The following is a 27717-nucleotide window of genomic DNA, read 5'->3' on the forward strand; positions in this document are numbered from 1 at the left end:
TATGGCAACAGTTCAAGACTGTAGTTACGCTAGTAGCCCCTGAACACAATTTTGTCTGTAAAAAGCTCATTTAAATGAGAATCTATGGCTGTTAAAAAACACTTTGAGATAAGAGTAAGATTATGGAAATTGAGATTCATTTTAATCAAATCTACATACCAAATCTACAGGTCAATACTGGAATAGTCAGTGTATTTACACGGTCTAGCCAAATGTCTCTTTTAATGTTTAATTTAATTACAAAGTAGATATTGTATGATCAGTTGCCTCCTGAAGTCGAAAGATGAATGTAGACAGGTATTCATCTTTTTGTTGGTCAATAACAAGTATTTAGACAAAATCAGTGTAATTCTGATATATAAAAAGTTTATTAATATTATAGATATCCAGACATGTCTTATACATAAAGAGTTCAAATGTACAGAAGAGCTACAATTATTCAAGCATATTTACATTTCATTCTTGGACTATGGCAAATGTCAGTGCATTTGTTCAACACGATCAACATTTAAAATCTCATTGACTGTCGATTATAACAAAAAGCAGTTCCAACACCAATTACATTTCCTGTATCACTCACAGAAACATAAGTACACAATTAAATGACAAAAATGCCTCACTGACAAAACAGGTCATTACATTTTCGAGTAAATTTTACTGCAACACGGTTTACCGAGCTATATCAAACCCCTTACTGTGTGTACACAGGGGATAAGGTGTTTCAGACATGTTAAGAAAAGTAAGAACTGTCCCATCAAGTTGAACAAGAGAAGGTTGGAGGAGTAGAGTGGGGTTGGCTAACAATGACCAACTAAAGGGTTCATTGTCTTGTTCTATATTTTGCAAACATTTTTTTTCTTAACTGTACAACATATAAACGAAGCATTCCAAACTTAAAATCAGCATGGATACCCTTGTTACAAGGGAAATACTAAAACTTTACAAGTCTACTAAATGGCCAAACGTTTTTTTTTTTAAATGGGATGTGCGCCCCCGGGTTCTGTTCTTTGTTTTGTCATAGTTGGAGTAATTTAAGTCCATAAAAGAAAACTCCAGAAGGGCAATATGAACAAAATCACTCATAATTTCTACATCCATCCTTTCCTATGTTCTTGACATACTAAAGTTGTAATTGATGTACGTGATGGAAATGTGCCTTTCTGAATAAAAAGTGGATTTCAAAAAATAAATGGCCAAACGTCCTGCAATGGCTTTAAGCGTTACGGTGGTCAAACAACCACTTTGATCAAGCTTTATGAGAATCAAGCAGCTTAAATTCTAATATGCAATGGATGTTTCTGCACAGTTTGTAGTACAAACTGCTTATTTTCACAATAATTTATTATGAGAGCGTAATTCATGTGCAGCAATATTCAGATTTTCTGTTGTCAAACAAAGCTCTCACTTAAAGTTGGTGATAAACAATAATGCCTTCAAGTACTTCTCTAGAAGTAATATACTGCAAGGTCATTCAAACATTTTCTACGGAGGTGCCAAGCCATTTTTAGCACCATTTTGTGCAATAAAACGAGCCCTCAGTGCTTCTAAAGTTGCATGTGGCCTTGATGCAGTGTAAGCATGTTGACTGCTGCAAGGTCCTTCTTTTTAGGTAGTTTACACTCCTGAAATATGGCGATCTCTACCCAGTTCTTTTTGCCCACTAGAACAAGAAAATCCCAACAAAGTGCTAAAAGTTAACAGTAGTACATGAGAAGGCTGTTAGAGGGGAAAAGTATGGACAGACAACCTGATCCTAAATCTTGATAATTACTTGTATGTTCCTTTTTTCATTTAGTAAATGTAAACTTCCCTCTGGTACATTAGGAATATGGCTCCCTCTGCTGGTTATATTTCTACATCTCATCTGAGCGGTGTTGCTGTAGTATGACAGACGGGGGGTTCCGCTCTATCCAGTTATCCTTGGAACCTGTGACTTCATATGCAACATTGGCGTCAATAGATCCTTCTTGTAAGGCCCCCACTCCGCCAGCCGGCCCCGGCTTCATCTCTGCAGCCTGAGCAGGGCTGGGGAAGTCTGCCGAGGAGTTGCTGTTAAATCCTGTTTCCGAGTCAGACTGCTCCACCCTTTGGTAATCGGGGGTGTGATTCTTTTGACCTCCGGCAAAGATGGCTTTAACGTTCTCCACCTCTGCTTGGGGCACTAAGAGGAGCTCCTCGTCTCTTTCTGCTGGCAGAGAGCGCAAGGTCCGGGAGATGACTGCAATAACAAAGAAATCATGGTTAGCAAAGCTGAGCCAACAAGGAAACTCAGGAAGTCACAGTCACACCACAGAAAAACAGACATAAAACAGCTGGCAAGTGATCATGGAAGACATTCACTTAAAATGCTATCTCTGTGATGCAGAGACACCTTACAGACTGTGGTTTCAACAAACCCACTCCCACATCCCGGGACGACTCTTATCTTTCTCTGCACCTGTCCATTCATTTTAATTCTTTGAGTATAGGTCTATTTTTTGTATTTTTACATAATTCATCGTGTATTTATTTAAATATAATGTGTATTTTGCATATAGTGTGCACAAAACTGCCTGTTCCCCCCCCCCTTTTTTACTAAGCTAAATGATAGATGCCGTTGATTTCAAATGTAAATCAGTATTCTGCTCTTCTGCAGTCTGCTAGTACACACTGAATAGACGTTACATCTTAATGAAAAATCCAATACATTCAGTGCCTCAAAAAACATAACAAGGAAAAGGTTGAAATATGATGAAAGACATAGTGTTTCATATTGATATTACTTACTGAGGGAAGGTGTGTAGAGTTCCTTCTGTTCTGTTTTTCCACCAAATGGATTGACTGATGGGAAGATGATGAGACAAAAGGACAGCAGGAACACCTGGAGGACAGACACAAGGAGAGTGAGAAAATAAAAACAGCAGCATGAAAAACAACTGGACACCTTATACAGGACAAGCAATCCGAAGAGGAACAAGTAATCAACTCATTTACCATAACACAAGTGCTGGTTGTGCTGGCTTTCATAGTGGACATCTTCACCATTGACTGCAGCTTCTTCAGTTGCTCTATCAAGGAGCTGTAAGAACCAAGAGGACACATTTACCAAGCACCTGACAGCAGATTTGAAATAACTTTATAGACACAGTATTACATATTAATGCAGAAGCAGCATCTTCCAGTTCTTACATGTTCTGTTTATGAAGCATTTGGACTTTCTTCTGTAGTTCCAGGTTGTGTGCAGTACAGATGGCAACCCTGTAGTAGAAATTGATTGAGTAGTTATTATATGTATCCAAGCACACAGGATTTGATGAACAATTAGTAAAGCACTTTAATAAATCACTGCCAGCATAACTATTATTCACAGGGAACAGTCCTTATTTAAGGTCTCCCTGCAGTGAAAAGTCTTTACCTATACTCTACATTTATGTTTACCTGTGTTATTAGAAAACAGTCTGTTAACTGCAGGAATGCCAAAATGAGTCCATTCATCAATTAGTAGATTGACATAAAATTAATAATCAACTATTTAGAATGAAAATTATATTTTTTGCTAAGCAGAAGTGCTGAACATGTCCTAGTATCAATATTCCTGTTTTTTATAATGAAGCAATTAATATAGATAATTCCTTTCCATTGAGAGTCCTTCAGGCCTGGCATCTCACCTGTTTTCCAGTCCGTCCACATACACCTTCTTCTTCTTTCGGCTCTCCTGAGCAGACTGCTTGTTGCGGATCTTTCTCCTGACCCTCTTTAAGGTCCTCTCCTCTGCCTGTTGCACGCAAAGAATGCTTTCACCACAATGTTGACATGACAGATTACGGGGTATAATTAAAACAGCCTTGAGCAGCTGTGTTGCAGCCAGACCAAACAGACGTTTACATATCCGATAAAAGTATCAAAACGTTTTTTTTTTTACTATAATTGCCAAAAAGATTAACAACAATAGTAAGTGTATCAGCAGACTGCTGTTTGATTAAGCTCCTAATTATAAAAACATTTACAACATGTTACAGATGTTCTTATCCAGAGCAGTTTATAATGCTTCCAATTAGCTCAAGTAGAAAAACATTTTTCTGAGTGAAATACCTTAGTGAGAGGCATGTGCGTGGGAATTGTTACTCCCTCTTTTCCCAGAAGCCTCTTCTCTTCCTCAGTAAGCACAATCTCTTTAAACTGGAACTAAAGGAAGAAAATAGAAACATTCAATCACTTGTATAAAACCACAGATAAGGAGGACTTTGATCCCAATACTTGACTCAAATCAGACTCAATTTGTTAATATAAAGACTTTAGACCTGCTTAACTAACATTGATAAAGGACTCGACTTTGTATTCATAATTTTTGTTTGCACATATTCAATATTTGAATATAGATTTATCTACATATTGAGAATAGCTTTGTTTTTTAAACACAACACTGGGTGATAAAATGTGTGCAAAGCTGGCAACCTACTAGAAAAAAGAATTTCATCAGAATGTCATTTGAGTTGACGCCTTATTCTCATCCCACTAACACAGTATGGACTTAAATGAGGCTTAAATGGTTATACATATTTCAGTTGCTGGTGACAGCAATCATTTCACAGATATAAATCATGCATTCCAAAATGAGGCAGTGGGGGAAACTGACCTTGTCCATTTCATTGTCTTGACTGGAATCCTGTGTGTAGTCCTCTATGGACAAAGTGCAGGGCAGCTCATCTGTGATGTCCTCCTCTTCCTCCTCTTCCTCCTCCATTGCCTCACTCACTAAGTCGTCTGACAAGAGAGATACATTTGAAATAAATATAATGTGCAAGTAAGTGCTACTTTGTATGCAGCTTCCATCACACTGAATGTGCACTAAATCCATGTTTTGTAGGAATTTATCAAGGGGTAAGGTGTATAAGTTACAAAGATTAATAATACTTAAGCTTATACAAATTATAAACAGGGCCAGAATCAGAGTGTGTCTGGACTTCACATACCCAGATCAATGAAGACATCTGTATCTGGCTGCTCTGCCCTCACACTCTGCAGGGCGTCCATGTCCCTGCCATCGCTCTGCAGCAAAGAGTAGCTGTGATCAGCCTGGAATGATAACACCTCTGGGTTCTCTGCCTGCAGCTCTTCAGGGGCCAGGGCAGGGTCTGAGTGCTCAGGGCTAGGCTGGGAATAGCTGGGACTGGGCACAACATCACTATCACTGCCCTGGGGACTGGAGCATCCGAGTGGGTTGTTGTTTCCAACCACAGTGCTGCTGTCATCGGAAATACCGCTATCGCTGCCCAAGGGAGAGTGAGAGGGACCTATAACACTCATGTTGTCTTCTCCCTCTAACAAGCTGGACAGAAAGTCTTCAGTATCAATTCCTGTCAGTATCTGGGGGAGAAAAACAACAAACAAGTGTTTAAAAGTACACAGTAGTAAGATTGTGAGTCATACAAAGAAGAACGATATGGTTCAATATTGTGTTGGATGGTAATCTAACCATTGAATCATTTCAACATTAATATATGTTTAATGTGAATGAAGTCTTACATTCTGCTCTGACAGCCAGGATTCAATGATGTCATTCCCATCCGGAAAGAGGGGCTCGGTAAATCCATTCACCTCATTGTGGAACAGCAGCCCAAACAGGTCTGCTCCATCCATGTCTGGAAGCTCCTCAGTGACCACTGACATCTGTAGCAACACAGTAGCATATGGACCACAGCATTAGTAAATGTAATATTTATTAAAAACAGCATCTATGTTCAGATACAATTATTATGATAATACACTGGACATTATCTGGGATAGAACAAAATTGTATACTGAAAAATCACAACATTTCAAAGCTTAATGCAAAGTGTTAAATCAAATCTTGTTATACTGGAAAATCCTCTAAATAATATCACTGTGCTATATTATGTGTGATATTATTACAATGATAATTGTTTGGCAGAACAACATAAAAAGTATAGTTATTGAAGTAACGGTCCACCAAGCTTTCACTCTAGTCAGTGTGTCTGGCTCCTTTGGTTTCTGTGTTTCTGCCCCCAGCTGATCTGCATGTGGATACTGTTTTCACTTTAAGGAGCTCATCAGCCTTAACAATTTTTAAGGGTGTGTCTAAAGTGTGACAGATTATGCGTCCACGTCCCTGAGTTAATAACACGTATACCAAAGTGCCATGTAAACAGTCTCATATTGCAGCATTGCCACGCTCCCATCATGATCTCGTCGTATTTTGAGCCCCGCCCCGCCCCACATGCCTTTGTCACGAGATCTCAGAATACAATATCAAATGTCAAAACAAATAACATGTAATAGCATTCATTTTGATTTCCCAGGAAAATATTTTTCAATGATGCGATGCTTGCCGAGATAAAGTTAAATTAAAAGGAAGGGGAATGCAGTCCGGATGTATGGTGTCTTTGTTGTCTTGCAAAATAAGAGCAACGTCCTGCAGCATAGCCATTTATACATACAATATGAGCTGGTTAACGTCACAGTTAACTCATCAGAGCAATACAATTCATAAACATTAAAAAAAGACTGCATTATTTAATCCAACTGCAGAAAAGGAGGAAATGTCTTTAGGCCAACATCCACGAGCTAGTGTTAGCTCAATAATCATGTCAATATCTTACAAAGAAGGCGTGGTCCTTCGTGACATTAAACACTCTGAAAAACATTAGACATTAGACACAGTAAATATACACATGTAATAATGTTCGTACCGTTCGATGACAGGAGACCAAATACCTTTCGAGTGATTGCGTCCGGGTGTTTTTAGGTTTCTCCACCCAGTGTTTCTTCACTGCCACGGTATTACAGTCGAGCGATTCCTCTAAAACTACCTTCCAACGAGGCAAAAATTGCGTCATCACGTAAAGGCGGATGTGAGTACGTGGGCTTCTTGGGTGATTCTGGGAAGTGTAGTACTGTAGTACATGTACTGTACTCACGCTAGTCTTGCTTTCTGCATTCACGACTACGGCATAGACTGCAGTATGGTATACACATACATGGCAGCAGGCAAAAATAAAACACAAGGTGAAGGTTGTCCTTGAATATTATATACATGTTTTATAATTATTATGGTGCAGCTTTCCCAACACTATCCAAAAAGGGTCTGTATTTTGCTGTAAACACGGAAAAAAAATCTAGATTGCTTGCACAATAACAGTGAAGGCACCTTTTGTGTTAAATTATAAAGGGTACACACAGAAGTAAAAAAAAAAATCATTAGCTTTGAAGAAATAATCATAAAAAAGACAAATGCATTTAAATGTTTTTTTTATGTATTCATTTTATTTGAAACATGGACATGAAATTGACATCAGATAACTTAAAAAATGAATAACTGGAACTATGACTCATTCAAATCTGAATATTGTTTTTTCTACATGAGCAAACAATAACTTTGGTGATGGTGTTATTAGTTTAGTGGTATCCCTTGTCCCTCTCAGGCCCAATGGAAATAGTCTGAAGTCATTCAGGTCAATCCGTTAAACAACATATCATACAGAAGTAGGTGAAATCTCTCTTCATATCTTCACAAACATTAAAGAGTATTATGAAGTCAGTCTGGCTGATTTCATAGCATGATAGAAAAAGTAAGGCATTGCAGAAAAAAGTGCAAATAAACATTAAAGACAATATATTTCATGTACTAGCTGCATGTTTCACCATTTCATCACCTCCGCATTATGTTGTGGATTTCTAACTTTTTTCCTTAAGATTTATGCTACATTAATGTCTCATAGGGTTTATTGGTGTTCCAGCACTAATTATTAAATGCATGTGGGCTATACAGTACATATCTGGCCTCCGTGTCTCAATGCAAAGTTCTGGTAATGCTTTATTTTAAAGGTCCTTGTAATAAGCATTAGTAGGTAAAAAGGTCTCTGTTGGGCCTTATAAAATGCCTATTGACATTATGATGTGTTAAATACCACTGTAAGTGTTAATAAAACACATTAGGTATACTTGATCTGCCCCCATTAGCAATTAGCAATCCACTTAATAACAAAAATACTTTCTGCAGCTACAGTACCAGAACTTGAATAAGAACAATGTCATTAAATGTGTTATTAATACTACAAACATTTATATATCCTTATTAGCAACTGTTAATATGCATTATATAAAGGACTTTTTATCTAATAATTAATACTTATTTCAAAGACCTCAATAAAAATCATTACCAAAGAAGTATGTGCTCTCTAATCATCATTATATGAACTTGTACATTTATTTTATAACATTTCCAGCTCTCATGAGTAGGTCCTTGTCAAAAAGGATACAATCATGATTCACCAACAGCAACATTCTCACAGAGACTAATATTACTTACTAGAAGAAAGAAACTTTAGGAAGAAATGCGGTTTTTTTTAGGAGCCAAGTAAGGGTGTAAGTTAAACTGCTGAACTGAAAAGCACCTTTTCTTGCAAAATCAAAATATTTCCAGAGCAGAACATTTTGTCACAGAATCACACAGAGCTTAGATGTGTGCCTTAGACTACGATACACTTTTAGCCGTTCCTTTTTACTCTGTGTTTTTGGTTTGACTACCTGTGTGACCACAGGCACGCTCACAACAGCCCGTTTCTTGTGAGCACGGTGTAGCAGGATCCTATAGATCCCTGTGATGGAGCTCCTGCAGTCTTTTCCTTGGTTGTTGAGGATATGCTCTGTGCTGATTCCCAGTGTTTCCAGTGCTGCTTTCACCTCTATCTCTTCCTCTTCTAGTTCGGATGGATCACTTTCTGCTAGGTAAGATGGGTCTAGTTTGAAGGGCTCCATGGCACGTGGGAAGTCAACTGGGAGCAGCCACTCACAGCCCATCATCTGCTCCACTGTACAGCGGTCAGACGGTATGGGCTGGAGAATTCCCCTGATCAGCCGCTGGCATGCCTCTGGCACCCATGAAGGCAGGATGTAGGCCCCCTCTAGGATGCACCGCTTCAGTTTGGGCACAGTGTCTGCCCTGAACGGCATGGTGCATGTCACCATAAAGAACAACATCACCCCCAAGGCCCAGATGTCTACAAAGATGCCGACATAGTGCTCATCCCGGAAGAGCTCAGGCGCAGCGTAAGGAGGAGAGCCGCAGAATGTGTTGAGTGTCTCACTGCGGTGGCTCAGCGTGCTAAAGCCAAAATCCCCAACCTTGACACAGGAGCTGCTGGTGTAGAAGACATTTTCTGCTTTCAGGTCCCTGTGGATGATGTTGTTTTCATGCTGAGAGAGAGCAGGGAGAAACTGCATTATGCGCCATGTACTGTCGCTTCAAGTGCGATGTCAAATTTGAAGTTACCAATGAACAAGCACCAAAAATGTAGAAGTAAAGGTGTCTACTCTCTTAATGGTCAACATCACATTTATTTTATTTAAAGATTGAGATTACATTTTTTATTATTTGACTTAAACCTGCTCAATATAAACCTATATGTACTGACCATGTGTTTGACAGCAGAGAGGATCTGAGAGAATACAATCTTGCTATCGGTGTCAGAGAGTTTCCCCTCTGTCGTAATCTTTGTGTAGAGCTCCCCTCCCCCTGCATACTCCATCACCAGGTGTAACCGTGACAACGTCTCCACCACCTACAGAAGAAAAAGGATGACAGGAAAGTCAGAGTGCATTAATTAAGTATATCAGATGTCTGGCTGGATGTAGTAATCATTGTGTAATCCCCTTTGGGACCAGTTTAAATTTGTATGTAAATCAATATGAGAGTCAAACCTCATAGAGGCGTATGATGTTGGGATGGTGTAGTTTCTCCATGCTAGAGATCTCTCTGGACAGAAGTCGCTGAGTCTTCTGATCCAGCTTGGTTTTATCTAGGATCTTTATGGCCACTTTGTCTAGTGATGCCATGTGAGAATAATGTTTAGAAAATAACTTCAACTATACAGCACTTTTCAAAAATGCAGTTTTGAATGTCATCAATTTTCACAGCATGTTTTATACAGTATATTGAACAGCAACGGATACCCAACAATAAAAGCAATAGAAACAAACAAAACAGCATAAAAAGACAGAAAAACATTAGTACAGACAAATAAGTGAAAGCCTAACAAAGTGTGTTTTTAAACATTTGGCGCATTTTGCTCTTTTTGTGTATTGAATGTCACAATCCTGGATATGAGGCTCAGAACCAATTAAATTTGGATCAATTGCAGACTCCCTAAAAAAGAAAATAAGAAGATTGTAATCGGACTGGAAGAGATCAAAGGAAAGATCATCCCATTTAAGTTATACATACAACCGGGTGTCATCTGCAAACAATTGTTTTGTTTTGTAATAATAAGACCAAGAGTGAGCATATAAAGATAGGACAAAGGATTTTACCACACAACATATGATAGGCAGCCTAAAAGATATCTCTGTAATCTTTAAGGAAAAAGTATCTGAAGAAAGTACCATTTATGCTAGACCAGTGCTTACAGATCATGTAAAAGCATGCAGAGAAATATAAGTGCTCCCAAGTGTCTATCATTGCTCAAATTATCCCTGTTTTCTGTGAAATCATACATTACACATGTGAGTAAAGAGACAGAGGATAGAAAATGTGAGCCTGGGTCAAGCAAACACAGAATTATCCGTCAAGAGACCAAGCCCTGATGCTCTCTAGATAATTTGATGGAGGATTAGCTGTACTCAGAAACCAATTTCAAAATGACGTTCTCCTAGTAATTTCACATTTTTAGTTTAGTTAAAAGTAAATTAGATTTTGCAATTAAAGCATACAGCTGGTCTGACTTCAGGAAGAGTGAAGATTAAATATGACGGCAACACTAAAGGCTGTTTTCAGCTACATTGTGCTCACACACAACTCGACTTATCACCTTTAAAATGTGAGGGGAGGAATATATAGTGCACATTTTATACACTTTTACAGCCAATAAAGATCAAATACGTAACATATATCAAATTCAAACCACTGATGTCTTCACTGTATTGTTAAATAATTCATAAAGAGAAGTTAAATAGACCTCAGGTAACTAAATACAGAAAAGGTTTTATGTGGTGTTGAGATATCTAATTGTGCATCAGTATGCATTATTCAGACTGTTATTAGGCTCCCTTTCAGCTGTGACATAGCTTTCAAAAGGAGCACTGAAATGCATCGCAGCTCATATTGTTTTTGAAAGACTAAATGATACCACTTATATCCACTTGCACACATAGCATGGCACAGACTGGACCACCGTGAATTACATACAGTATAACCCTAATAAAAAGATAGAAATCAAAAACAGACAGATCTACACACACATTTTCCTCCCTCTCTTTCGCCTTTGATGAGGCATGCAGCAATTTTAGCCGTCGCTAAGGAAACAGGAGATCTCTAATCAATCCATCTGTTCAAGGGCAGCAGGCAGCCTGTCTCTTTGTGGCTGAATCAGCCCCCTGGCCAGGCACACATCACCTTGTTAGTAAATTGCTACAAAAGGACACACTTGTTAGTGTTGCAGCCTACTAATGGAAATCGCTCATCAGCCAAATTATCACTTAAATGTAATAAAAATCCAGAGCAAATGGGAGCTTACGTAAGGTTTCCTTAATTATGGATGTGTTCCAAGCTTTAGCAATGGCTATTAAGTCAAACTGTATACCTTCCATCACTGAGCCTATCATTATACTCAGTATGATTGCTGCTCTTTAATAGATTCTTTCCTGTACACAAGCACAGCTCTTTTAGCAGTGACATTAGACTGATGTCTTGTACTTTCTCACCTTTAGTGAGGGCATGGATTCCTAACTTGACATGGGAGAAATTTCCACAGCCGATCTCTCCTCGAATTTTGTAGAAGCCGATTCTTCTTCCCACTGTTAGCTCACGGACCACCCTGTGACCAGATTAAATGACAGAAGATATTCTTTATAATATACTACAGTTGAGCCACCATAGGAAATATTTTCCACACCGGATAAAGTAAGGGATAAGCAATAGATAATATAGCATCATCCCTTGAACCCTACCTGTCATCCTGGCACATGTCCAGATTCAGCTTTTCCAGAGGAGTGAGGCGGCGGACAGTAGCTCCTTCGTCATCTGTGTTGATGTCGGAGCTGTCCTGGCGGCTCCAGCGGCTGTACTTTTGGCCACCAGTGACCACAGCTGTGCCTCCAACTGAACCTCCGACAGAGTCTCCATTAGACTCTGTAGTCTCTACCCTAGAAACTGAGATGCTCCCAGCAGTGCCTGCTGGCCCGCGTCCCCTAGAGCCTGCTGTCCCAGCCCCCGTTTCAGCCCCTTCTGGGCTGCTCTCCGAGGGGCAGACAGCAGTCATCCTGCAAGGGACACCCAGGGTGGCGTTGGCTTAGCTCATGGCTGGGGGTGGTGGGAGACTGGATGATCAATAAGAAAAAAGTAAAAAACATATCATATGCATGCACTGTGAACGATTGATTTTCCTAAATTATGCAATTGTCTTTTAAAAATCAACCCTTCTAAACTAACTACACTCTTGAACTTCCAAGATCAAACATTTTTATAAAGCAACTACAAAATGTTCTCACTTTCTTTTCTAATCATATTAGATTATTATTATTATTATTATTATTATAGATCTAATTTAAACATTGATAAAGAGCCAATTCTAATGGGACAAAAACTCTGACTTACCTTCAGATGTGAAAATAGAAAAACCTTTCAGTGTCCTTGTCCAAAGCTCATAACTTTTCATACAACTGAGTCAAATAACAAATGTTATGAATGCTGGTTTCCTGTATCTCAACAAAATAGTGCAGAACCTCCAGTCTGTGTACGCGAGTACATGCTGCCTCCAGGATTACCCAAATCTGATGCAGCTGCAAAACTGTCCTCTTCACAACCTAATGCCAGTCAGTCATCTGAAGCTTGATGGAGCGGCAGTTTTGTTGCATTTTAAGGAATTCCAACATTGCTAACTATTGTTCCTGATGTGTAGCTGTTGAAAAAACAATGCTGAGCCTGAACATCAGACGGAGATCGGATTCATGCTCTCAGTTTTGTCTTCCTGAAGAGGTCCACAGAGCTGTAATGGGCTCTTTCAGTCTCCAGGATATAAATAGGCCACAGGTTGAGGAGGAGGGAAGAGGAGCTTGATGGGGGGGATGGTGGAAAGAGGTTGAACAGATGATAGTGTCAGGGTGCAGCCATGGAGCATTAAGTGAGACAACCTGGAAGAAGCACAAGGGAGATGCTAAAATAAATGTAATTTATATTAGGTTTCCATGAAAGTCTATTCAAACAAATCCAAGATCTAATTGTAATGGAGAGCATGAGTGATCACAGTTACTCTCATGAGTGTGTGTGTGTGTGTGTGTGTGTGTGTGTGTGTGTGTGTGTGTGTGTGTGTGTGTGTGTGTGTGTGTGTGTGTGTGTGTGTGTGTGTGTGTGTGTGTGATAAAGTATGAGGTGTACTTGATTGTAACTAGGTGATAATTGCATCCTGCTCAAAACACAAAAGTCCCAAGAGAGGAAAAAGAAAAGGGAATCTGAGGTTAAGGTGAACCCTAATAGTGGATATATCTCTCCAATGACAACTCAAATCACGGAAATAGAATAAACAAATTGTCAGAATTTCGTAGTGTTTAACAGAATAATAGGCACAGTCAACGGATTAAATACCCACTGAATGGCATGTATACAAACAGCAACAGTAAGTACAATCTACAGTCTTCCTAGTATTTAATAAACCCAATGTTGCCACAGTCTCAGTTAAAACATGACAGATGAGCTTTGCATTATTGCATTAAATGGTAACACTGCCTGGGAAATTTCATTTATAACTATGAATTACCAAAAAAAGGCAAAAGTAGAAATGCTAGAAAACCTAGAGTAACATGGTTCTTTGGAGTTGTTTTGTCGTCTGTCTTTATATTAAGATGAATGAATCTATTTTAAAGCCTCACAAGGAAATCAAAGCAATTCTCTTTTGTGAGATGCAACAATCTCCCGGCCTTCAAACACCTTCCTACCATCGTACCATGAATATCGAAGCATTGATCTCAGGCCGACTAAAAGGACTTGCTAAGAGAAGAGAGGCATCCACTTTACAGCACAAAGCAACAAGCTCTGAATACCAGCCTTTTATATACATAAACAAAAAGACTAAAGGGGTAACCTTGCATGAGATAAACACATCAATTATGAGAGGAGAGCGAGAAGAGTCTATGGACAAAATCTCCATCAGAAAATGGTATTTTTATTTTTATTGTAGATGATTATTTACTTGAAAGTCTATTGAAAGAATAAGGATTGATAAATATTTCTAAGAATATCGCAAGCACAATTTCAAACGGCTGCAGACTCCTGTTTGCTTTCACATCCTGCAATTATTGTAATTTTTTCATTCTAATATACTTTATATAGAGTAATATTACAAGAAATATTCTTGAAATATTAATATAAATACAAATCGGTTTAGTCATTTTTTTATTGCCGAGCGAGGTAACACAGAAGTGATTCAGCCTATGTTTCATTATTTTGACAGCATATCAGTTTAAAATATAACAGTCATGGAACATGACTCAGCAGCCTCAGTGAGTTGGTCAGAGCTGCAGGGACCTGGTCGCACACATTCAACTCAGCAAGTTAACCGATGAAAGTCTGTGTTCACAGACTAGTGCCATGTGCAGCATCAATCAAACGAGAGTAGAATGGAAATTCTCATTCAAATCAACACAGCAGGGTAGTTAGAGCGACTGCCATCTTTATGTGTACCTGGAACCGTTGCAGTTGTAAATAACTGTGAGCGCTGTGGGGCACCTAAATTCTGAACTGAGTTTTAGCAAATTGCAGATTCGCAAGGTGAGGTTTAACGACCAAATATATCTTCTGTGTGCTATATCTGTTAGCATGATGGAAAAGAGGTATTGACGATCGCTAGATTTTATCGCTTCATATTTCTATCTGTAAATCCCCATAATTTATTGACAGGAAAAAGTAAAATAACAGCCTTAATTGGATGGCAGGCTAAGATAGTGAGTTAACAACTAACAACAATTGCAATTTTCTAAGTCAATTTAACACATATTCTATAGCTCTCGTTCTATTCTATGATTAAATCACATTTTCTCTTACCGCAAGTAAATGAAGTGTCTCTGGAACAACCAGAGGGGATTCTTAAGGACTGCCACAAAAACTGGATTTACTGATAATTACTTTTAGTGAGAGTATCTCCACAGAGGGTCTACAGACGAGAAATAGTTACCCAGATTGCTTTGTGCTTTGTTTCCACTGGATAACAGAACTACCTCGTTGCTTGGTGACACTGAGTGTTTGTTTGTCTTTTTTTCATGCTGAGCATTAGACATTACCTGGCACTGAGTGTCAAGAAAGAGAGCACATGTTCACAGTTATACAATGCTGCATTGAGCCCCAAAGTACCACTGTTAATTATGTATGCATGCAGAGTGATGTATTTATACATACACCCAGACACACACAAAGAAAAAGCACAAGAGAGCAACAATGACCTTATAATTATACACTTACTAACCTGTTGGGTTGATCTAGAGCTGAGATAGACAGGTAGTTCTGGTCATTTTCATCATACTGTATGTAAAGAAAATATTTCAAAGAGGAACTGGTTCATGACTCTTAGAGATAGGCCTATTTTTGAGGATTTCCAGGCAAGTCTAAGGAGACACAGGGATATTCCCATATCATGCTGCAGAAATGTCATATGTTATCTGGTTTGTTAGTGCCTCGGATCCCAAGAGGGGCTGGGAAACGTTGCTGTGGAGAGACCTTGCTTAGACTGCTGCTGGCTAGCCCTGGAGTTCGAAACCAAAAATTGATGGAAGGTGTCCTCCACACTTTGACAGACAGATGTACTATTCAAAAACTAACTCCATCAGTAGTGCTTATCAAAAACATATTTACGAGTCTGCAAACAGCTAGCCCTTTATCATCGATCGCTATCAGCTTTGTCAAGCATTGTTGCCTACTCACCAGAAAGTCAGTCATTTGTCTTGGGATTCCTCAAGAGAAGGAGGAGGATTTACTTGGTGCACTCGGCTGCTAAACACACATCTAGCATCAGCAGCCTCCTCACACTTAAACAATGGAAAACATAAGAGCCCATCCACAGCAGCTTTTGGAACAAGAACCTGACAACAGAAGAGCTGTTCATATCATCACAAGTGACCAAACATCCATCATTTAAAAGAGTTCCTCCTCTCCTTGTTGGCTGAAAAAAAAAAAAACGGCTGGAATCCATGGGGCAAACATTTCACATTTCCTATTAAACAGACTGACCCCTTAATCCCTTCGTCCTGACACACACAGACACAGACACACACACACACACACACGGAGACACCTCAATGGATGCACTAAAACTAAAGAGAGTGGCTTACTTGAATTGATTTCCCATCCATGAGCAGTGGTCAACTGAAATCATTCAAGTTGTACACGAACTTTCACTACCGTTTTCAGATATATTTTGATTGACATCTGTCTTTTTATTTTGCATGACTTTTGCTGAAGTTGGGGGAAAAACGTACGGTGCTATTTTTATCCTTACATTACAGAATCTGTACTAGACCATACCGTACAGCTCCTTGCCCATCTATGCTAAGAGAGAGAGAGAGAGAGAGAGAGAGAGAGAGAGAGAGAGAGAGAGAGAGAGAGAGAGAGAGAGAGAGAGGTCTCTGAGGCCTGAACAAAGTTTCCATGACACTGTATTTCAATAACATAACACATAATGTGGAACACAAAGTAAATCATGCATCTGGCGCTTCAATTCCAATATATTTGTTCAGTTGTTTCTTCCTTCTTTCAGAGACATCTGATTTTGCATTGTGTTCACCGCCAGCGCTTCAAAGAGTTTTGCTTCAAAGAAAAACACCTGAAGGACAATGTTTCATGTGCTCTGACTGATTGACCAACAAAATAAAAATCAAGAACAAGTTTTGTTAAGGTAGAAGTAAACATACCCCAAAAAAGGGGATATTTTTGTTTAAGAAATATAACAATATTATATTGGGTTTCTAATCCAGGTCTTCAATGAGTGGAAAACAGTACTTCTGTTATGCAACAATATATTAAGTAAGTCATAGTAGAGAGATTAATGTGTAGTCATCATTGTAATATATTGTGTAGTTAAGACACAATTTGGAGCTTTCTGATGTCTCTGTTTGATAAGACATGTTATGCAATTGTGACATCCAAATATGGAAGCTGAGTCATTCTAATGTCTACTCTCTTTCTAGTCCTTTGCAAACAGCATAGCATGAAAACAAATATGTCAGTGTGTGTGAATACTAGTAACAGTCTACCTATAGGCTGTTTAATTTAATTAAAGCCACAGGCAAGTATTGAAATAATTTAAAAAGTATTATTTTAATTTAATAAATCTTTTCATGTTTAAAAAAAAAAAAAATCAAAGTATTGTATTCCTCAAAGACAAGCATTCAATTCCAATCAGTCAAAATATCATTAGAGACCCAAACTAGAGTCATGATGAATAGTGGGTTATTATGCATCTGTCTTAATGCATACAGTATAGTGCAACAGGTGCACGAGACAACCTCCTCTATTTTTTGACTCGCTACATCAAATCTTGTGTTTGTCTTTCAGTTAGTCATAGAGGTTTCCCAAAGTTTGAAATCTCACAATGCACCTGGGATTGTGTCACGTGCTAGCGTAACTGCCAGGTGATGCATTTTGATTCGAAAGTGATATATGGAAATAAACGAAAACAATCATTGCACAATATTATTTCAATATATTTGAAAGTAAGACACACGATGGTGAATTATATTAAGGATACGAGCTCTACAACCTCCATCTGTTAAGCTACTGCTGACTCACCACATTTTGTGTTTGTGATGTGTTAGTTTAATTACATTTTGGTCATAACACTTCAAAACCTACACCTGTCGACTAAATAACACTTGCAGTGCATTAATAAAGTTATTTCTCTCGGTGTACAATGACAGTCAACAGTTAACACCTCCTCGCAGCAGGCCATCCCTGAGCCGGCGAATTGCTCTCTAATCCTATCAGCACAAATACACCAACGAGGTCAAATGTGTGAACCAGTCTTACTTTGGTGGATATCTTTACCGGGCCCGTGGCGACAAGCTGTATGGACCTCGCTGTAAAACCATCTTCCTCCGGTGCCCGGTGACACAGTGCACTGGTTCTGCAGCAGCTGCTCCCTGGTTCAGTCTGTTGTGGAGGAAATCCATTTGTGTGGCAGCTGAAACGTCCAATAAGCGGCGACTGTGCATCTCTTATCCAATCAGAGGCAAGACTTCCAGCTCGAGACTCAGGATCACTTCAGTTCAGTACCAGAGGAGCTGTCCAGAGCAGCACGCGACGGCAGGATTCAGGTAACCTAACCTGTGCGTCACCTGGCAGCATATTAGTACAGCAAAGGTTCAAGGTGCGGTCACGGGACCAGCAGGAGGTCTTAATAAGAGGTGTCCATGTCTCAACCTAACCATCACCGTACGTGTGTGTGACCTTGTTTTAGTTATAAAGGTGAGGATCCCTATACCGCGTCAAATCATCTTCTTTCCCCCCAGGTCTTTATCTGCATTTTTGCAAAGTTTGCTCGTGTTTTTTTCTTTTTTAAAGGTTAAACCATCTAGCCAGCTGTCAGGCCTGTTATCTTTAAGATACTTGTAGTTTGATAGAGTTCCTACGATTCTGTTTTGGCAGATTCATATTTTAAAAATTCAAGATTCCTCATTAATCGTTCAAGTTGGATAAGCCTTTAATAAAACTTCTTATTAAAATGTATGTTGTTACAGTACGGTTTATGGACTGGTCTGCATTACACCAACTTTCCCAAAACCACATTAACACCTCTCTCCACTTGGGGGCAGTGGAAACAAGCTCTGGACACAACATCGGCATTTAATCAGTCACCCTGTGAAATAAGGATAAAAGAAGGGGCTAAACAAAGCAGTTGTCCATCCACACATCCAGCACATACAGAGCTGCCTTAAGAGTTGGAAAAATACAATCTGAAGGTATAATAATAATAATAATAATAATAATAATAATATTTAATAAAGGGTATTTCTTTAGTACTTTTCCTGGGGTTAAAATACACTTAAATGTATCTTTTTCCTCTCTGAGCTGATTTAAGATGAACAAAATCACAGTCAATAGAGAACATGTATAGATGATGTGTAGCCCATTCTGGAAACAAATTTTATTCCATATGAATTTTCCTACAAAAACACAAAGTCAGTAAAAAATAAGCTTAAACAAACTTGTATCGTAGCACTGAGAAATATCAGTACCATATATGCAACAAAAACCTTTCATCCCGTGACAAATTGTCTTGGGAAGTGACCCAAATTAGATGAACATTATGGCAATTTCAGGTTAAAAAAACGACATGGAGGAAAAAGTCATCAGAATTCATTAATGAAGCACTGAAGAGTCAATAATATGTGAAATGATGGCACTCCGCTTTTAAATAAATAGAAGATCTTTAGCAACGAAAGGATACATCTTAATCACTCGTTTCATAAGTCTGTGTTAAAAGAGTGAGAGATGTTGTGGGGGTGACATGCTGTATCCCCAGCGTTCTTTATGGAGAACAAGTTAAGTTCAGCACTCAATGTGTGTCCTGCAGGTCTTTTAAAACACTGTCCTGTCCACATTCTCATGCCTCCCCTGCTTGTTCTGCTTTAATGCTAACCATTTCACCCTCTAGCTCTACTTCCACCTGAGAGTTCACAACCTGCTGCCCATCCACTTCAGTTGTGGTCACATGCACCACCTGGATTTGCACCCCAGCCTGCTTTAATCTTTCCACGTCCTCCTCGCACATCTCTGTCACCCCTCCGTCCTCCACTAACATTGTTGTAGTCTCCTCCATCTCCATCACATCCACAGGCTCCACTGTGACGTGTTCCACCTGGATCCCATCATCCAGGAGGACAGTTTCCGTTCCTTCTATGCTCTGGGTTGCAATGGCGAGTGCGGCAGATGCGACGGAGTCGGTAAAGACTACTTCTTCTATTGATTTGTCGTCCTCAATGGAGTGCACAAGTTTGAGGTGGGTCTTTAGTTCTTTGGGGTGGGTAAACCACATGTCACACATGGTACAGTGGTTTGGCTTGTCACCTGTGTGGCTCACAAGATGGTCCTTGAACTGGTCCCATCTGTTGAATACACTGCTACAGACCTGATGCAGGAGAAAAAAAGGTAAGTCACAGAGAAAATATGGGTTTTATAAAACTTGAGAAAACAGTAATGTTATCCATACAATATTATCGCCATCATGGTATTTGGTAAAATAAGGCTAATATTTGATTGTCTCCATATTGCGCAGCCCTACGCAGATATTGATTATTAAACACATTAGTTTTGTTAATTTTGTAAAAGAAACTAAGATGAAATATGTTTGTCAATGCCCTTTTTTCCAGTCCATGACAAACATCATTAAACACCATTTATGACTTTATCATAGCACAGCAAGTCTGGCTGTTATGTCTATGTGAAATAAATACATACAAATACTGAGTGATGTGAAAGAAGTGGGACATTGTTTTTCCTACAGTAGACAATGCACTGGCAGGTGAGCACTCGATGGCCTTGATACTGAACAAGCTGTACCTGGCATTCGTAGAGTTTCTTGCGTCCTTTCTTGGCTCCAGCCCCATCCTGACAGGCTGCCATATGGCACTTCAGTGTGCTGTTCCTTGCAAATCGCTCATGGCAAGCTGGACACTCGTAAGGTTTTTCACCTAAATATAGGATAAATAAAGTCAAACATGTATGTCAATGCTAGATGTGTAACAAGTTAACAATACATAAGTATAGATTGTACTCTTTAAATCATTTGAACTTAACATAACCAATTTATTTCACATTCTCACCAGTGTGTTTCCGCAAGTGCTCCTTGAAGTGGCCGAAGTGGTCAAAGTGCTTTTTACAGTATTCACAAACATGTACTTTCTTCTGGTGTTTCTGGTTTTGAGAAAGCTCTTCTGCATCAAAATGAAACGTGTTGATGTGCTGCTTCAAGGCGCCCTCCCGTGTGTAGGCTTTCCCGCAGTGGTCGCACACGTGGGGTTTTTCCAGCGAACCCAGGTGTGTTTTCAAGTGCTGTTTCAGGTGGTAGTATAACTTGAAGCTACGATCGCACTTGTTGCAGCGGAACATGTTGTCGACTTGGGAAATCTGGACTTCTACGACCTCAACATTCTCCAACACCTTGGAGGCAGTTACTGTTTCCTCCTGATACACAACCTCCTGCCAAGCATAAACATAGAGAGGCAGGGTTAAGCCTTTCAAATCTAATACCATCTTACTGTCTATACATAGTTTACCAGTTAATGTACCATGAAAAATCAACATACCTCCTCTATTCCTTCCTTCTTAATGACATGTAGCGCAGGTTCCCCTTGTTGATACTTGCTGGTTATGTCAGCCAGAAGAGCCAAAGCAGAGTCATCTGATGCCTGAGCATTCCTCGCTGCATCCACCACCTCCTCCAGTCCAGTCTCCTCCACTTCAATGGCCCCTTCCCCTATCACCTCAATCTCCACCTATAGAACACAGAAAGCATTCAGTCCTGACAATCAAATGCACGAACACAGCGAGGGCCACTTGTGTTAACTTCATACATTAAGTAGATGTAGCAGAAAGAACAAATCTTAGTGGTAGAAATATGCACTGATATTTTAGCTGATCCTATTGTCCACTGCTTTGCAAGGATTACCATCTCCATGAGTATGACCACCTCAAAGTTACTGACCTGTTCCCCTTCCACTGATGGTAGGGTTTCTGTAATCACATTGGATGTCTCAGCAATTTTTCTCTTTTTGCCTTTGCTCTTTGCCGTAAGCGATGGATTTTCATGTATCCTAAAAAAGCAGAGAAGCTCTTGTTGAGAGGTAACAATGTTTATACAAGGCCAGAGACCAATTATTTTCTAGACCCTAAAATCTTTCACTACTGAATTTGGGAATAAAATGTTTTGAATTCAAATAGTGACATAATTGAAGCCTTATCTGTAGTGATAGGTAACAGGTTAACATGTGGGACTCACTTATTGTTGAGCGCTTTGATGGCCTCCTGCATCTGGAGGTATTCTGCAGCCTTCCAGACGTCATAGGCATCCTCTTCTCCAACTACAACTAATGTTGCTGTGTAAGTGAACTCCATCAGTTGGCGAAAGGCTGTGTTACTCACTCCTGTCAGAGCAAGACAGAGCAGCACTGGTGAGTTAAAGCTGTTATTCATAACATACTAACAAACACAGGAACACCTTGCACTGCTTTTACTTGTTTTTTATTAAAACACATAATACCTTCTATCTCCACCAGTGGCTCCTGGGTAAAATCCTGAAAGAACTTGTGGAAAAACTGACTGCATGCTGCCAACACTGCTTTATGGGCTCTGAACTGATGTCCTGCAAGAGACAAGAGACATGCATATATAATACATTGCTCAGGATTTAATCATAAAGATTACCTATTATATACACTGTATGCCTACTTACCATCCACAATCAAGGAAATGTCTGTGAACTGGTCTAGCTGTCGTTGTTCATTAAGTTTGTCCATCATGACTTTGTAATGTGCTGGGTACTCATCGCCCTCCAGCTCCACCTCCATCTCAGCTGCCATTATTGACCTTATCCTTTTTCTACTTAGCATGGAGGAAGATGGACATACAATTATTAATGTAGTTTTAGAAAATGAACAGTTATTAGCCTACCTAAACTGATCTCACACACACACACACACACACATACAACTTTGATTGAGCCTGGCTTCCTAGACAGATCTTTATTTTTTTTAGGACAGCAGACAAGAGACTTAAACATGGTATACATACAAAATAAATAACACATTTTTTTTTTTTTTTTACACCTGCAGTCATTAAAATGATGATAAACAAACCCTAAAACAAATTGTATATAATATTTAGAGCTGTCTTTTTTGACTGCATAACTTAGTTTCCATGTGAGACCACCCTGACATGAGTTGCACTTCAATCAATTGAACCTCACACTGTTCAAATATAACAGTGAGAAAAGTGCAGCCACTTCATTCATATAACCACAATGCACTTGCACAACCCTACATCTCTTATCTTACTCAGTTTGGTTCTACCTTACTTTGCAGATAACAAGGAATCAACCTGACACGTCTCCTCAGATGTAATGTTGGAATAATAACACAAGTGTTGTACATCTGAATACTAGTAAACATACAAAAACACATTTGGATTTGAGAAGAAGTTTGTGAATATTGTGAGCAGTCAGTGACGCACATAGGTTAAGATGTCTGCAAGTCTGCCAACATTTTGAAAAAGTGTGTAAAAAACAGATAGTATAACATGCCAAATGAACGCATTTAATATTTAGATCACCAGTGATGGGCAAGTTACTTCCAAAAACGTAATACAGTACATATTACTTATTACTGTCTTTTTTTAAAGTAATAAGTAACATTACATTATAACTCTCTGAAATTTTGCGTTACTTCGAGTTACTTTGACCAAAAATAACCACAAAAGTAGGGCTTTAAATGCTAAAATGTAGATTATTGCAGCTCATTAATTAACGCTATCTATGGCAGTATGCTGGAATTAAACGTATGCTCCGTTTAAGTGGGCTGAATAATATTTGATACCGGTAACATTACGTCGCTGTGTGTTATTAATAACATGTTAGTGGAGCCTCTGCACGGCCCTGTAACCTGCTGTATATGATCGAGTCTCTATGGCAATGTTAGCTCCCCTTGTCATTGGTGTGTTAACGGGGATTTGGCTGACAAGCTTTCTAAAAGCCGGCGATTCCACAGAGGACGGAGGCTGCAGATCTTCAACACTCCGCTACGAGTCTCTGAAGTTCTCGGGGTTCAACCAGCACAGCAGACCGAGAGAGAAAGCGCACCCTGCAGCTCTCCATTGTGAGCCTGCAGCTCTCCATTGTGAGCAAGCAGCTCTCAATCGCGAATCTGTTTCTGCAGCCGTCTTAATCAATACTAAACAGGCTCACTGAGTTACTATTCTACCTGCACAAGTATTTCTCTGGTGTCGGAATGTCTCGCGATGTTTGTGATTTCTTAGAAAAAAAACACCACATCATTTCGGGTTAAAATGTGTTGTAACTGCGTTACTGAAAATTGTAACGGGTAATATATTACCCACATTTCAGAAGTAATGCGTTATATTACTACGTTACAGCAAAAAGTACTACATTACTGTAACTCCATTACTTTTGTAACGCGTTACACCCAACTCTGTAGATTACTGTAGAGGGAAAATCATCGGAAGTACAACGCTTAATAAGGCTCTACATGGCAACTACATGGTAACAACATTGCACAGAGGAAGTCAAAGTATGGGCCCATTAGAACCAAAATCTGGTATAACGTTACGCCAGCCGATAACTCTGATTATTAACTTGTACAAATAAAGTAACCCCTGCTACATTTTAAGAACTAAGCCTAACCCTTTCCTGTCACAGGAGACAAGCACATATTTCAACCACTGATCCCACACATGGGTGTTCATTTGGCTAACAACTTTGCTAGTTCAGCTCGACATTAGCTTAACTTGCTAACATATAATCCTGTCCCACTGAAGAACCAAACAAAGAATTTACCAAACTTGAGGCATAGACCACCAAAGTCCAACACTCCAGGCCTGGATAGACCCGTGTACTCGTTTAGATACCGGAACCTGAAGGATATAAACATGGTACAAGCCCAGAGTGTCGCAGGTAACGGGCCTCTTAGCATGCTCGCCATTTCGCGTTTGACAATCAACATTACGTCATCAACCCGCGCATTAAAATACACTTTTCCCGGGCAGCTTTCTTAATTATAACCACCGTGGATCAAAATGCACGCTACAAACCATCGCTATGCATACCTCCAGTTTGGTTACACTGCTTCAGAAAGTTGTATTGCGATAATATTTCCTTCGACTCATGTAGCGCTGTTCTTCTCTCGTTGCTCCAAAAAGGGCGGTCGTTCTTCAACCGTAGAGCCTCGGATTCCCAGAAGCCATTGCGAAGTCAAGGACGCGGAGAAGCGTTGCTTAGTGACGGCGGTGAGTGACGATTTTTCCCAGCTTTGTTATCAACTTATATGATTCAAGCAAACTACCAGACTGAATAAAAGGGTATTCAGATTTAATAAATTGCACATGTATCATCTAATGATTCAATAGTCCAAAGAATGACAATGATTCAAATTAAACACTCAATTGCCTTAAATGTCAGATCCTGTTATTACAGAAAGTTATATTATGCTGATGTTGTACTAGTATGTAGAATGCTGCAGTCAGACAAAAGCCAAGTTCTGATGCATTATTTCTGAAGCTTGTGCAAACATTTACTTGTCAACATTGAATATATGTGACAGCATGCCACAGATGGAAAGGGAGATGAATGTATTTGTTTAAAGTTAATTTGATTATACCATTCATCAGTCCTTGGGAAAAACACAGGTTTTAATTCAACAATATGACACAGGTTCCAATACTAAGGGAACAAGAGACATGTTTTCAATTATTAAAAATATAATAGTTTATTATGCACAATAATTCCAATGGTTGAAATGCAGTTTAAAACAGACGCACAGGGCTATATACAAAGGGAAAAACTAATTAGGGGCTGAGGCTTATCAGTAGGGTCGATCAGTGAGTGGAGGGATCCCACAAAAACAAACGTAAGGCATCCCCGTCACACGTGTTTCACACTCACACTGAGGAAATCAAAACCCGGGAGGAGCACAGCACATAAAAAGGGGCAAACAACCACCCACGACAACAGTATATACAGACAAGTTTGTGCCCCAGACAAGGGGGAAGAACACAAACACAAAAACACAGAATAAATCAATTAACAAACAAACACAAAATCCAAGAAACCAAAATTAGCTGCAGCCATTGGGGCACTCCTGCAGCTTAAAGAAAGTTATACAATAATCAAAGAATGAAATGACATAAACCAAAAACAGTTTTTATTAAACAAAATGAAATAATCAAACGTAATAACCAAGACTCAATGATGTCCCCACAGGGGCCTCACACTAGATAACACGTGTTATCTTAAGTTTGTGTGGATTATTACTATCCATTCAGATCCATTCAGGTTTTGTGACCATATTGATATGCATTCCGATATGCAGGTCATTTTGACCTGATAAAGAACACTGTAACACAGTATGCCAGACACTGTAAAGGAGGTTGGCTGATGCTAGACCTCCCTCCTGGCATCAGACGCTGATACCTTAATTTACTCTCGACACGGATGCATGTTTTCTGCTGCACCAAATTAAGCCTTCATGTTGAGGTATATCTTGTAGCGATGTTTGTGAAGATGATGAAGAAGTCTCCGGAGACACCAGCTTGTATATAAGGTTTATTACAACAGCATAGTATCCTACACCAACACGGGCAATACAAGAGCCAATTGCTGAAGTCTCCCCGAACTGTCTTTGTGCATACAATTTATAGAAGAAAATGTGTGTGCGTGTCCAAAGTGTGTGGGCTCACAGGAGGTAATCAATGACAATGTATGCCTTACTAAATTACATGTGTCCGTTCATAGGGGCCCCCTAACGTATTTCGGACGTTGTTTTGCGACATCCGATTGCCCAGCATATGGCCCCTGAACGACATCTTCCCTGCACTCTCTATGACCTCAGAGAGTAACTAACTGAACAGATTTAATACACCGCAATGTGTTTTCGTTCAAATCTGTTTTGTGACCTGTTTTGGGGATTTTTGTTGTGCGTTCCCCATGTTGTAATGCTTTTTGTGTATTCCAGCTGCAAGGCGCATTCCCAAATTTTAAAGGCATACTACCGGGTTGTGACGACCCTGCGTCCCTGTTGTCCCTGTAATGGTGTCTGTCCCTTTAATGATTGTTCCCTTTCTTTCATTAGCGCTGATTGAAGGCACCTGGCTGAGCAGTTAAAGGCCGGAGCCAGAGTCTTGTCCGGTCTCTCTTTTGGCTGAAGGACTCTGGGGAGAGCAGCCTCGTTTATGCTTAGGTTCCCTTTTGTTTTGGTTCGGCATGCAACACCCTGCATCATACCATGTTCACACATCCACATCTACGCTACTGATCTTACTGACCAACACACCTCATGATGGTAGGTCTTTGATTTGTTTGCTATAATAAATATATTTTCTTATAACTTTGTCCTTGCCACCGTTTGTTGTTGTGGCCAAGAGCCGGGCCATGACAGGGTCCACTAAGATTGCTTGAGACAGTGTTTGACTCACATAATTCTGGCAGAACTTCTGAAATCAGCACAAGTAACAGCAAATTAATTATTCCATTCATCTTTACTGCCGTCTCTTATATTTAAATGGTAGGAATTTGAGAATATTGTAGAGGGTGATGGAACTATGACCCATAACCCCAACAACAATTGCAAGATAAATCCCAAAAATCACCCTGAAGAAAAAAACGAAACTGTTCTACACCGTAACAACAAGCTGCAAATGTAGGATGTTTTGCATGGTTATTTTATTCACCTTACATTACATTTGCTGGCCTTGTTTAAAAACTGACCTTTGACCTCAGCAATCTTATAACAGCATGACCTTTATCTGCAAATAGACCATTTAACCTGCCAGATTGGACTTTAAGGCTGTTGACAGCTTTTTTATATGCAGAAACTGACACTGTCACATAAAAGCAGTGTTATTATGCAATGACTGCTTCCTAACCTATTACTTTTTAATACGTTTTAACAGGAATTGTCTCCAGAATATATTGTTAAAGCTCTACATTAGCAGTTGTGCATATTGTCTAGCTGTGT

The 27717-nt window shown here is 39.4% G+C and overlaps 3 protein-coding genes and 1 long non-coding RNA gene across 8 annotated transcripts; 1 reads left to right on the forward strand and 3 right to left on the reverse strand.

Moving 5' to 3' along the window:
- Positions 1 to 344: 344 nt before the first annotated feature.
- On the reverse strand, positions 345 to 6850 carry creb3l3l (cAMP responsive element binding protein 3-like 3 like). Of its 2 annotated transcripts, none has more exons than XM_063896917.1 (10): positions 6690 to 6850; positions 5506 to 5649; positions 4953 to 5346; positions 4616 to 4743; positions 4072 to 4164; positions 3648 to 3754; positions 3169 to 3237; positions 2974 to 3058; positions 2767 to 2860; positions 345 to 2218 (listed from the first exon to the last, which is right to left on the reverse strand). In XM_063896917.1, exons 1-10 carry the CDS (start codon positions 6834 to 6836, stop codon positions 1854 to 1856), a joined length of 1626 nt encoding a protein of 541 aa, XP_063752987.1. In that variant the 5' UTR covers positions 6837 to 6850; the 3' UTR covers positions 345 to 1853. The 2 variants fall into 2 exon arrangements, with proteins under 2 accessions (XP_063752987.1, XP_063752988.1); XM_063896918.1 differs by having other exon boundaries at positions 6715 to 6818.
- A 431-nt stretch (positions 6851 to 7281) lies between these two features.
- On the reverse strand, positions 7282 to 18531 carry nim1ka (NIM1 serine/threonine protein kinase a). Its single transcript, XM_063897604.1, has 6 exons — positions 18005 to 18531; positions 11944 to 13125; positions 11698 to 11810; positions 9700 to 9821; positions 9414 to 9560; positions 7282 to 9195 (listed from the first exon to the last, which is right to left on the reverse strand). The coding sequence occupies exons 2-6, from the start codon at positions 12252 to 12254 to the stop codon at positions 8437 to 8439; spliced, it is 1452 nt and encodes a 483-aa protein (XP_063753674.1). The 5' UTR covers positions 12255 to 13125; positions 18005 to 18531; the 3' UTR covers positions 7282 to 8436.
- A 557-nt stretch (positions 18532 to 19088) lies between these two features.
- znf131 (zinc finger protein 131) lies at positions 19089 to 24958 on the reverse strand. 4 transcript variants are annotated; one of them, XM_063897603.1, is made up of 9 exons: positions 24812 to 24958; positions 22428 to 22576; positions 22236 to 22337; positions 21975 to 22119; positions 21681 to 21789; positions 21283 to 21471; positions 20800 to 21175; positions 20537 to 20667; positions 19089 to 20105 (listed from the first exon to the last, which is right to left on the reverse strand). In XM_063897603.1, the coding sequence occupies exons 2-9, from the start codon at positions 22552 to 22554 to the stop codon at positions 19581 to 19583; spliced, it is 1704 nt and encodes a 567-aa protein (XP_063753673.1). In that variant the 5' UTR covers positions 22555 to 22576; positions 24812 to 24958; the 3' UTR covers positions 19089 to 19580. The 4 variants fall into 4 exon arrangements, with proteins under 4 accessions (XP_063753673.1, XP_063753671.1, XP_063753672.1 ...); XM_063897601.1 differs by having other exon boundaries at positions 22428 to 22573; positions 24812 to 24944; XM_063897602.1 differs by lacking the exon at positions 24812 to 24958 and adding an exon at positions 24543 to 24774 and having other exon boundaries at positions 22428 to 22573.
- On the forward strand, positions 24113 to 27046 carry LOC134873767 (uncharacterized). The gene is made up of 3 exons (XR_010166982.1): positions 24113 to 24659; positions 24905 to 24991; positions 26833 to 27046. It is a non-coding gene; the product is annotated as an uncharacterized LOC134873767 (long non-coding RNA).
- The last annotated feature ends 671 nt before the right edge of the window (positions 27047 to 27717 follow it).

This window comes from Eleginops maclovinus, chromosome 12 (genome assembly GCF_036324505.1).
Source record: "Eleginops maclovinus isolate JMC-PN-2008 ecotype Puerto Natales chromosome 12, JC_Emac_rtc_rv5, whole genome shotgun sequence".
Taxonomy (NCBI): Eukaryota; Metazoa; Chordata; class Actinopteri; order Perciformes; family Eleginopidae; genus Eleginops; species Eleginops maclovinus.